General features: G+C 49.9%; 1 protein-coding gene across 1 annotated transcript in view; it reads left to right on the top strand.

Annotated features, from left to right (window-relative positions):
* The window catches only part of UPK3B (uroplakin 3B), a 34,609-nt gene extending 31,848 nt beyond the window's left edge, over positions 1–2,761 (top strand). Inside the window, exon 6 of the mRNA XM_089676577.1 lies at positions 1,883–2,761. Within this exon, the coding sequence (XP_089532703.1) occupies positions 1,883–2,015 (133 nt within the window). The 3' untranslated portion in view covers positions 2,016–2,761. The remainder of the gene's footprint in view (positions 1–1,882) is intronic.
* The last annotated feature ends 10,181 nt before the right edge of the window (positions 2,762–12,942 follow it).

Below are 12,942 nucleotides of genomic sequence, written 5' to 3'. Positions count from 1 at the left end.
GGGTGTATATACCACGAGGCAAACAAGTCGTTTGCCTAGGCTGGCATCTTTCAAGAGGGGGCGGCACCACCCCCCCCAAAGAAGAGACACATAGGTGTGAGTGGTCTTCACAGCAGGGCAGCTCAGAAGCTCCGAAGTTGATTTTCCTGCAGTTCAATTGGCAACCCTGGGCTGGACAACTGTCACAGCCAAGCTCCATCTCCCCTGAGGATGGCTGGCTTCTCTGCAGCTTCACTGCGGCACACAGTGATCTGCTTGGTTTGGCAGCTCTGATTCCACTCTATAATCCATGCCCACCCACCCCTCCCCCGCTCATCGTTAGTAGGGGATTGAATGGGAGTGTGAGCAGTGGGGGTGTACTATCGGCCTTGTGAGGGTTTTACAAATTATATGTGAGTGTGAGCCATACACGCATATAACTTTTAAAGCCCCCCAGTGTCGACACTCAAATACACCTTGTACACCCCCCTCTGCTCACACAGTGTGAGCACTGCGGGGTATACAAGCTGTATGTAAGTGTTGGCACTGGGGGGCTTTACAAATTATATGTGAGTATGAGCAGTGGGGGGTGTACAAGGTGTATGTGACTGTTGACACTGGGGGGCTTTACAAGTTATATGTGAGCATTGGGGGGGTTACAAGATGTATGTTAGTAGAGCCATTGAGAAGGGGGGATGTACAAGGTGTTTGTGAGTGGGCACTGGAGGGGAAAGCATGGATGTGCAAGGTATATAAAAGTGTAAGCAGTGGGGATGGGGGTGCAAGATGTCTGTGTATGGGCACTGGGAGACATACAAAGTAAGTGTAGGCACTGGGAGGGGGGGTGCACAAGGTACATATAAGTGTGGGCACTTTAGAGACAGGGTTTTAAATGGTGCATTTGATGGGCACACTAGGGAGGTCAATGTACAAGGTGCATGTGAGTGTGGTCACGGGGGGACGCGCAAAATATACAAGGTGTATGTGAATGTGGGCATAGTTGTGCAAGTTAAATGTGAGTATGGGCACTAGGGGCATGTACAAGGTGTACATGAGTGTAGGCTGTGGGGGGCAGAGGATTTACTTTGGCATTTGTTACAAGTCCTGTAACTAATATAGCTGGGGGGTGGGGCGTTACTAGTCTTGTCTAGGGCAGCACAAAACCAAAATATACCACTGGGTGGCAGTGCACCCTAGGCAGCTGCCTAGTTTGCCTATTGGAAGCATCGGCCCTGTGTGTAGTGTTTAAGAACTCGAATATGCAGGATTTTTTAAGCAAGTCTCAAGAAAAAAAATGTAAGCCGAGGGTGGGAAAACACATTTTTAATGCTTAGTTGTGTTCAAAATATTGCATTATTTTAACTGATCAGCACTTTTTCTATACGCTACTCTAGCCCTCTTTTCCTAGCCCACTAATCTACAGTAACCTAGAACTCCCATCACCCAGCTGCATATTTACCTTCTACAGTCTTGCCTGAACCTAGGAAGGATTGCACATAATTGTACATATAAACAGGAGAATGCATGTATTGGAGACTCTGGTGATACTCCATAGGTCCTGGCAGGCACAGGGGGCACACACATACCTGGAGTTGGACAGCACAGCTGGAGGAGGAAGCTCAGAGGAAAAAAATGATAAAATCAGGTTCTGATGTCAGCAGCTCATTTCACTTTCAGTGATAAGGAGAAACAGAATAAACAGAGAGAGTGAAGCTAACAGGGGCACAGACAGCAATAAAAACGCTATGAGCTATCTTACCTCCATTCTTAAGGAAGTGGAAAATACTGTTTTGTGAATTGAGCCCACTGTTTTATATTGTGTTGAGTCTTTTATATGTTATTTCAAGTATGTGCATATATATATATGTGTGTGTTCATTTTCTTTCTTTTTTTTTCTTCTCAGCAAAAACCTTCCTTGTTATACAGCAAGGACAGAAAGTAGACCAAACCCCATCCCTCAAGCAATTGACCTGAAGAATTATCAAACACACCATGTACCTACAGATAAAGAATTTTATGACCTGCCAACGCATTAGCTTTGACTTCACATACCGTGACCCTTTAAAACTGCTGGACAATGTGCTAATTGTCTAATAGCGATAAAGTGCATGGTAACATCACAGTCTCTAAGAGGTCCTTTTAAAAAGCAGTCACAGCCATACTGTTGCTTTTTTTAACATTTTGTTCATTAATGTGCTCCTCAAATGTATATTGTTCACCCTGGCTTTGAAAGTACACAGTTTTTGGAAAGCATTATAAATGAATGGACTTAGTTAAATAAAAAAAGAAAGAAAAAACACCCCCTAATATAAAGTTAAAGCTTGGTGACATGGAATGTTTAAATACACTTTTATAATTTTATGTCATTGTTATTGAGATGTTTAGGCTCCATGCATATGTTCAAAGAAGGGTAGACAGCACCTGCAACTGTTGTAGTTGATGCACACAATCAGAGCCCTGCCTTCCAGGCTCAGTATGAGACAAGAATCCAAAACCAGGGGGTGAAGCATACATAAAGTTGATCTAAATGTCCAGGCGGATGTAAAATAATAAATATTCATTAGTAGAGATTCTTTCTGGTGAGAGGGTACTTATATACCGTACATCTATTATCAGGCTGTTCAGACAAGTTAAAAGACTTCTTGGTAAATAATGGTCTGGGGTAAATTCTACGTAATTGTTCTTTAATATAGTTTATACATTTTTCAACTGATGTTATGTGTTTCTTTTTAATACATGTATACAGTCTTTATTTTACAAATAAACATTTATTACAAAGGTGTCACATGCTTGATAGGATACTGAATTGACAAGGGTGGCCTCTCTTGTAGCTCCTGCTCAAATACCCAAGGATATGGAGCAGATGGAGCCAAGGGACAGGAGGAACAAGAGTGCCAAAAGATGTTGATTGCAAAACCTTGGACTGGAGATCAGGAGACCCATGAGGGAAATCAGCAAAAATTATAGAGGAATTTTATTTGGACTGCAGTTTCAGGATGGCCATGTCTACCAGTAATTCCAGCAGGCGAGTGGCTGGGATACACATAGATGACTGTAGCTGGCTTCAGAGGAGTCCAGAGCTGGTACTAGGTGATTGCATGGAGCACAATCAGAGACAGTAGCAAGGTCAAAGATAAAGCCACACTCAGCAACAAGCAAGAAGTGCAGTACAAAATCACAAGCTGAATTAAGGTTAGGAGCTAATAGGCAGTAGTATAGAGCAGGATCTGAAATCAGGTCAGGGGACAGCCAGGTCAGTAACAGAATCATAAACCGGATACAGGTCAGAACATGAAGAATGAGCTGAGGACCAGTCAGCCCTGACACTGAGAGCACCCTGGTTCACACCTGTGCGTGTGGTTGCGGGTGCAGGAATTGCAGGGGTTCCCGCACCCACAGCCACCATGGCCAAACCTCACTGCTCTGTAGAGAAGTTCGGGGCTGCCATTCATTCTTAATGGCACCCCTATGCATATACCAGCTTGTGTTTTAAAAATGGTGCATGCACCTTTTTTTCTGTGGGAAACCCAACACAGCAGCTCATTCAAATGAATAGGCAGCCATGCCCACGCAAACATGGGCCGCAAACCCACTAAGGTGTGAACCTAGGCTCAATTGGCTGTCTGGTGCCAATACTGACTGTGGCCATGCACACACATTTTGTGCAAATACTGTAAAGCACGTGAACAAACGTGTGCTCTCCTTCACGCACCTAGCTGCAACTCTATGTGCAGAGCTGTGAGTAAAGATATGTGTATGAGCATGTTTGCAAAACAGTTGGCTAACAGGAATCCCCTGATAAAGGATTCCCAGTGAATAAAGAGTTAGCTAAAGAGACAGCACATCAGTAGATGTCTACCTTTTGTCTGACTGAAGCTGTCAAATAAGGAATGAATCACTTTGATGAGTCTTTCATTTGTGTTTGTAAACTGCAGCTTGAGTCAAGCTGTTGTCATCTAGGTGGCACTAGAAGAGAAATGTTTAAAAAAGAGGGAAACACCCCACCCACTTAAAAAAAACTTTATCAAATATTATCATGCAGTATTTCATATTTATGTGACTAAAAGGAATAAAAAAAATCTTTAAATTTTTTTTTTTACCTTGACTATGAAGGAAAATATGTACAAAACCACAATATCGTCCTTTAAACAACAGAAAGTCACTAAGATATTCGGCACACTACTTAGAAGATGACAATCTTATGTAGATTTCTCTGGCAAGTTTTCTTAACAAGCAAAAGCAAACCCTATACAGATTCAATAAAATGTCCATCTATAATCCAAACACCAAAGAAACCTCAAAATCAGGAAATTATCATCTAATAAACTGGTTCCTTATACATTTTTACTACTATTTATAGATTCAGTCTTCACTATTTATTGTAACAGAAATAGGAAGATGATATCCCCTATATATGACACCATCTCCACCTACGTTTGCTGAGATAGAGAGGATTCCTAAGAAAAATGTAAATACATTGCTTTCAAAGCTTGATGAACCGCAGCCAATATAAATGCAGTAATTTGCTTGCAACATCATTTTATAGTATATGTCTGCATGGAAATCAAAATTGAAATTCCCATTTGTTCCAACACGCAAAACTGCTATTTATTATTATTATTATTATTATAATACAGGATTTATATAGCGCCAACAGTTTGCGCAGTGCTTTACAAAATGAAGGTAGACATTACAGTTACAATTAGAGATGAGCGAAGAAATGAAAAATTCGATTCGACTGATTCGGCGAATTCGTGGACAATATTCGATTCGAGTCGAATAAATTCGCTGTGAATTTAACTTAAAAAAGGGTGTTTCTAGGCTTCAGAGAGACTTAATATTAGTGCAGAACACTGTACCTTTAATTTAAATGCCCTTGGAGTCTGCTGGGGAAGAGAAATAATACTGTCTGTCAGTATGACATGCAGATGAGTGCCGTCGATCTTAGAATCACTGCACACTTCACTCCTTTGGCCAGTCACGGGGCCAAAACCAGTGTTTGGAGCCACAGTGTGGCGGTGGAGGCAGCAGCAATGGGAGGCCATACAGCAACCTATGACAAAATGGAAACCAGCAGGAGCGTGAGGAGACCTGAAAGTGGCACATGGCAGAGTGGGAGCAATGGGAGGCGGTACAGGGACCCAGGTCACACTGTGGGCCCAGCAGCAGCGTGACCAGGCGGTACGGGGGCCCATGGCCGATATGGGGCTTGGTGGCACCTATGGAAGGCCTGTAATCTGCCAGCAACCTATGACAAAATGGACAACCGCAGGAGTGTGAGGAGATTTCAAAGTGGCACATGGCAGAGTGGAAGCAATGGGAGGCCGTACAGGGACCCAGGTCACACTGTGGGCTCAGCAGCAGCGTGACCAGGAGGTACGGGGGCCCATGGTCGATATGGGGCCTGGCGGCACCTATGGAAGGCCGCTAATCTGCCAGCAACCTATGACAAAATGGACAACCGCAGGAGTGTGAGGAGATTTCAAAGAGGTACATGGCAGAGTGGAAGCAATGGGAGGCCGTACAGGGACCCAGGTCACACTGTGGGACCAGCATCAGCGTGAACAGGCGGTACGGGGGCCCATGGCCGATTTGACCTCATTCATCCCATAGTCCTGCCGACTCACGAATAGCGTGGCCTCCTCAAAGGGCCTGAGCAAGCGCAGGTGTCACACATGAGCTGACAATGGCTGACATCTAAGTTACACAGGGAGTACCTTTATCCGCTTTTAACATCAGGAAATCTGTGATGGCCTTTAGCTGTTCGTAAAGGCGGTCTAACATATGTAGGGTTGAATTACACCTTGTTGCAACGTCACAGCATGAGGAGTCGGTACGGGGGCCCATGGCAGATTACATGTCTGGCAGCAGCAATGGGAGGCCCGTAATCTGCCAGCACCCTATGTCAAAAAATTTAACACACCAGCAGTGTGAAGAGACCTGAAAGTGGCACATGGCAGCAGAGTGTGGCGATGGAGACAGCAGCAATGGGAGGCCGTACAGGGACCCATGAGAGACTCTGGACTTGGCAGCAGCATGAGGAGGCGGTATATAGGGGCCCATGGCAGATTAGGGGCCTGGCAGCAGCTATGTGAGGCCCGTAATCTGCCTGCACCCTATGTCAAAAAATTTAACACACCAGCAGTGTGAAGAGACCTGAAAGTGGCACATGGCAGCAGAGTGTGGCGATGGAGACAGCAGCAATGGGAGGCCGTACAGGGACCCATGAGAGACTCTGGACTTGGCAGCAGCATGAGGAGGCGGTATATAGGGGCCCATGGCAGATTAGGGGCCTGGCAGCAGCTATGTGAGGCCCGTAATCTGCCATCACCCTATGTCAAAAAATTAAACACACCAGCAGTGTGAAGAGACCTGAAAGTGGCACATGGCAGCAGAGTGTGGCGATGGAGACAGCAGCAATGGGAGGCCGTACAGGGACCCATGAGAGACTCTAGACTTGGCAGCAGCATGAGGAGGCGGTATATAGGGGCCCATGGCAGATTAGGGGCCTGGCAGCAGCTATGTGAGGCCCGTAATCTGCCTGCACCCTATGTCAAAAAATTAAACACACCAGCAGTGTGAAGAGACCTGAAAGTGGCACATGGCAGCAGAGTGTGGCGATGGAGACAGCAGCAATGGGAGGCCGTACAGGGACCCATGAGAGACTCTGGACTTGGCAGCAGCATGAGGAGGCGGTATATAGGGGCCCATGGCAGATTAGGGGCCTGGCAGCAGCTATGTGAGGCCCGTAATCTGCCTGCACCCTATGTCAAAAAATTAAACACACCAGCAGTGTGAAGAGACCTGAAAGTGGCACATGGCAGAGTGTGGCGATGGAGACAGCAGCAATGGGAGGCCGTACAGGGACCCATGACAGACTCTAGACTTGGCAGCAGCATGAGGAGGCGGTATATAGGGGCCCATGGCAGATTAGGGGCCTGGCAGCAGCTATGTGAGGCCCGTAATCTGCCTGCACCCTATGTCAAAAAATTAAACACACCAGCAGTGTGAAGAGACCTGAAAGTGGCACATGGCAGCAGAGTGTGGCGATGGAGACAGCAGCAATGGGAGGCCGTACAGGGACCCATGAGAGACTCTAGACTTGGCAGCAGCATGAGGAGGCGGTATATAGGGGCCCATGGCAGATTAGGGGCCTGGCAGCAGCTATGTGAGGCCCGTAATCTGCCTGCACCCTATGTCAAAAAATTAAACACACCAGCAGTGTGAAGAGACCTGAAAGTGGCACATGGCAGCAGAGTGTGGCGATGGAGACAGCAGCAATGGGAGGCCGTACAGGGACCCATGAGAGACTCTAGACTTGGCAGCAGCATGAGGAGGCGGTATATAGGGGCCCATGGCAGATTAGGGGCCTGGCAGCAGCTATGTGAGGCCCGTAATCTGCCTGCACCCTATGTCAAAAAATTAAACACACCAGCAGTGTGAAGAGACCTGAAAGTGGCACATGGCAGCAGAGTGTGGCGATGGAGACAGCAGCAATGGGAGGCCGTACAGGGACCCATGAGAGACTCTGGACTTGGCAGCAGCATGAGGAGGCGGTATATAGGGGCCCATGGCAGATTAGGGGCCTGGCAGCAGCTATGTGAGGCCTGTAATCTGCCTGCACCCTATGTCAAAAAATTAAACACACCAGCAGTGTGAAGAGACCTGAAAGTGGCACATGGCAGAGTGTGGCGATGGAGACAGCAGCAATGGGAGGCCGTACAGGGACCCATGACAGACTCTAGACTTGGCAGCAGCATGAGGAGGCGGTATATAGGGGCCCATGGCAGATTAGGGGCCTGGCAGCAGCTATGTGAGGCCCGTAATCTGCCTGCACCCTATGTCAAAAAATTTAACACACCAGCAGTGTGAAGAGACCTGAAAGTGGCACATGGCAGCAGAGTGTGGCGATGGAGACAGCAGCAATGGGAGGCCGTACAGGGACCCATGAGAGACTCTGGACTTGGCAGCAGCATGAGGAGGCGGTATATAGGGGCCCATGGCAGATTAGGGGCCTGGCAGCAGCTATGTGAGGCCCGTAATCTGCCTGCACCCTATGTCAAAAAATTAAACACACCAGCAGTGTGAAGAGACCTGAAAGTGGCACATGGCAGCAGAGTGTGGCGATGGAGACAGCAGCAATGGGAGGCCGTACAGGGACCCATGAGAGACTCTAGACTTGGCAGCAGCATGAGGAGGCGGTATATAGGGGCCCATGGCAGATTAGGGGCCTGGCAGCAGCTATGTGAGGCCCGTAATCTGCCTGCACCCTATGTCAAAAAATTAAACACACCAGCAGTGTGAAGAGACCTGAAAGTGGCACATGGCAGAGTGTGGCGATGGAGACAGCAGCAATGGGAGGCCGTACAGGGACCCATGACAGACTCTAGACTTGGCAGCAGCATGAGGAGGCGGTATATAGGGGCCCATGGCAGATTAGGGGCCTGGCAGCAGCTATGTGAGGCCCGTAATCTGCCTGCACCCTATGTCAAAAAATTAAACACACCAGCAGTGTGAAGAGACCTGAAAGTGGCACATGGCAGCAGAGTGTGGCGATGGAGACAGCAGCAATGGGAGGCCGTACAGGGACCCATGAGAGACTCTAGACTTGGCAGCAGCATGAGGAGGCGGTATATAGGGGCCCATGGCAGATTAGGGGCCTGGCAGCAGCTATGTGAGGCCCGTAATCTGCCTGCACCCTATGTCAAAAAATTTAACACACCAGCAGTGTGAAGAGACCTGAAAGTGGCACATGGCAGCAGAGTGTGGCGATGGAGACAGCAGCAATGGGAGGCCGTACAGGGACCCATGAGAGACTCTGGACTTGGCAGCAGCATGAGGAGGCGGTATATAGGGGCCCATGGCAGATTAGGGGCCTGGCAGCAGCTATGTGAGGCCCGTAATCTGCCTGCACCCTATGTCAAAAAATTAAACACACCAGCAGTGTGAAGAGACCTGAAAGTGGCACATGGCAGAGTGTGGCGATGGAGACAGCAGCAATGGGAGGCCGTACAGGGACCCATGACAGACTCTAGACTTGGCAGCAGCATGAGGAGGCGGTATATAGGGGCCCATGGCAGATTAGGGACCTGGCAGCAGCTATGTGAGGCCCGTAATCTGCCTGCACCCTATGTCAAAAAATTAAACACACCAGCAGTGTGAAGAGACCTGAAAGTGGCACATGGCAGCAGAGTGTGGCGATGGAGACAGCAGCAATGGGAGGCCGTACAGGGACCCATGAGAGACTCTAGACTTGGCAGCAGCATGAGGAGGCGGTATATAGGGGCCCATGGCAGATTAGGGGCCTGGCAGCAGCTATGTGAGGCCCGTAATCTGCCTGCACCCTATGTCAAAAAATTTAACACACCAGCAGTGTGAAGAGACCTGAAAGTGGCACATGGCAGCAGAGTGTGGCGATGGAGACAGCAGCAATGGGAGGCCGTACAGGGACCCATGAGAGACTCTGGACTTGGCAGCAGCATGAGGAGGCGGTATATAGGGGCCCATGGCAGATTAGGGGCCTGGCAGCAGCTATGTGAGGCCCGTAATCTGCCTGCACCCTATGTCAAAAAATTTAACACACCAGCAGTGTGAAGAGACCTGAAAGTGGCACATGGCAGCAGAGTGTGGCGATGGAGACAGCAGCAATGGGAGGCCGTACAGGGACCCATGAGAGACTCTGGACTTGGCAGCAGCATGAGGAGGCGGTATATAGGGGCCCATGGCAGATTAGGGGCCTGGCAGCAGCTATGTGAGGCCCGTAATCTGCCTGCACCCTATGTCAAAAAATTAAACACACCAGCAGTGTGAAGAGACCTGAAAGTGGCACATGGCAGCAGAGTGTGGCGATGGAGACAGCAGCAATGGGAGGCCGTACAGGGACCCATGAGAGACTCTAGACTTGGCAGCAGCATGAGGAGGCGGTATATAGGGGCCCATGGCAGATTAGGGGCCTGGCAGCAGCTATGTGAGGCCCGTAATCTGCCTGCACCCTATGTCAAAAAATTAAACACACCAGCAGTGTGAAGAGACCTGAAAGTGGCACATGGCAGAGTGTGGCGATGGAGACAGCAGCAATGGGAGGCCGTACAGGGACCCATGACAGACTCTAGACTTGGCAGCAGCATGAGGAGGCGGTATATAGGGGCCCATGGCAGATTAGGGGCCTGGCAGCAGCTATGTGAGGCCCGTAATCTGCCTGCACCCTATGTCAAAAAATTAAACACACCAGCAGTGTGAAGAGACCTGAAAGTGGCACATGGCAGCAGAGTGTGGCGATGGAGACAGCAGCAATGGGAGGCCGTACAGGGACCCATGACAGACTCTAGACTTGGCAGCAGCATGAGGAGGCGGTATATAGGGGCCCATGGCAGATTAGGGGCCTGGCAGCAGCTATGTGAGGCCCGTAATCTGCCTGCACCCTATGTCAAAAAATTAAACACACCAGCAGTATGAAGAGACCTGAAAGTGGCACATGGCAGCAGAGTGTGGCGATGGAGACAGCAGCAATGGGAGGCCGTACAGGGACCCATGAGAGACTCTAGACTTGGCAGCAGCATGAGGAGGCGGTATATAGGGGCCCATGGCAGATTAGGGGCCTGGCAGCAGCTATGTGAGGCCCGTAATCTGCCTGCACCCTATGTCAAAAAATTAAACACACCAGCAGTGTGAAGAGACCTGAAAGTGGCACATGGCAGCAGAGTGTGGCGATGGAGACAGCAGCAATGGGAGGCCGTACAGGGACCCATGAGAGACTCTGGACTTGGCAGCAGCATGAGGAGGCGGTATATAGGGGCCCATGGCAGATTAGGGGCCTGGCAGCAGCTATGTGAGGCCCGTAATCTGCCTGCACCCTATGTCAAAAAATTTAACACACCAGCAGTGTGAAGAGACCTGAAAGTGGCACATGGCAGCAGAGTGTGGCGATGGAGACAGCAGCAATGGGAGGCCGTACAGGGACCCATGAGAGACTCTGGACTTGGCAGCAGCATGAGGAGGCGGTATATAGGGGCCCATGGCAGATTAGGGGCCTGGCAGCAGCTATGTGAGGCCCGTAATCTGCCTGCACCCTATGTCAAAAAATTAAACACACCAGCAGTGTGAAGAGACCTGAAAGTGGCACATGGCAGCAGAGTGTGGCGATGGAGACAGCAGCAATGGGAGGCCGTACAGGGACCCATGAGAGACTCTGGACCTAGCAGCAGCATGAGGAGGCGGTATATAGGGGCCTATGGCAGATTAGGGGCCTGGCAGCAGCTATAGGAGGCCCGTAATCTGCCAGCACCCTATGTCAAAAAATTAAACACACCAGCAGTGTGAGGAGACCTGAAAGTGGCACATGTTTGAGGCATGATCCATGGCGGATTTAGTCAGTTGTGTCAGGAACTGGTGGTTTGAAATCCAGACTAATCCACGCCTGATTCATTTTCACAAACGTGAGTCTCTCCACACTTTGGGTGGACAGTCGTGTCCTCCGCGGAGTTACAATACCTCCTGCCGCACTAAACACGCGCTCCGATGCCACGCTACTGGCCGGGCATGACAGCCTTTCAAGGGCAAATTCAGCTAGTTGGGGCCAAAGGTCAAGTTTCGTTGCCCAGTAGTCAAGGGGATTGTCTACCTCGGTTGGCAGGGTGCTGTCCAAGTAGGCCCAAGCCTGTTGTTTGAGCTCCTGCTCCAGGTCCACCTGATGCTGCTGCTGCTGCTGCGGCTGGTTAGTAGTTTCCTCACTGCGCTGGTGAAGAAAGCTACTCATCATCGACTGCAGACTGAGGCAGCCGCTGCTGGTGGAGCTGCCACTGCTCCTACCACCCCACCCCTCCCCTGCTGCCATGCCAGCGGAACGCGAGCGCACAGGGCCCACAGTGTCTGAGGATGGACGTTGGCGCACAAAGGCAGAGACCAACTGACTACATAGGTGGTTTTTATAGTACGTAATTTTGGCCTCCCTCTCAGCAGGTGTGAAAAAGGCCACCATTTTGGACCGGTAGCGAGGGTCCAACAAGGTGGACAGCCAAAAGTCATCCCTCTGTCTGATGGTTATTATTCGGCTGTCGCTACGCAAGCAACCGAGCATGCTATGGGCCATTTGTGCCAAGGAATGCGAGGGACTCCCTGCCTCCATCTCCACAGCATACTGCCACGGTGCGTCTGGGTCCTCTGTCTCCTCCTCCTCCTCCTCTACCAGATGCTCCTGCTCCTCCACTCCTGTCCGCTGAGTGGAAAAACCACCCATTTCACTCAATAATTCCTGAGCACAAATGTCCTCCTCTACCTCCTCCTCTTCTTCCTGTCCTGCCCCCACAGGGGTCATGTGGCGTTGAGATCTGTGCGCCACGTCTACCGCACCCTGACCAGCCATTGTTAACAGCATTTGTTCCAGGACGTGCAACAGAGGAATGACGTCGTTCATCCCATAGTCCTGCCGACTCACGAATAGCGTGGCCTCCTCAAAGGGCCTGAGCAAGCGGCAGGTGTCACGCATGAGCTGCCAATGGCTGACATCTAAGTTACACAGGGGAGTACCTTTATCCGCTTGTAACATCAGGAAATCGGTGATGGCCTTTCGCTGCTCGTAAAGGCGGTCTAACATGTGTAGGGTTGAATTCCACCTTGTTGCAACGTCGCAGATCAGGCGATGCTGTGGAATTCCGTTCTGCCGCTGCAGCTCAATGAGGGTGTTCTTTGCGGTGTAGGAATGGCTGAAATGCATGCACAGTTTACGTGACATTTTAAGGATGTCTTGCAGTGGGATGGTGGATTTTAGGAACCGCTTGACAACCAGATTGAACACGTGAGCCATGCATGGCGCATGGCACAACCTTCCTTGACGCAGAGCAGACACCATGTTCTTTCCGTTGTCAGTCAACATGGTTCCGATTTTTAGTTTGCGCGGAGACAGCCATCTGTCGATTTCTCTGTTCATTACACTCAGCAGTTCCTCCCCTGTGTGACTACGTTCGC

This window comes from Staurois parvus, unplaced genomic scaffold, assembly GCF_062004578.1.
Source record: "Staurois parvus isolate SC_StPar_1 unplaced genomic scaffold, SC_StPar_1.0 ptg000172l, whole genome shotgun sequence".
Classification (NCBI taxonomy): Eukaryota; Metazoa; Chordata; class Amphibia; order Anura; family Ranidae; genus Staurois; species Staurois parvus.
This window is presented reverse-complemented; position numbering and strand designations above follow the sequence as displayed.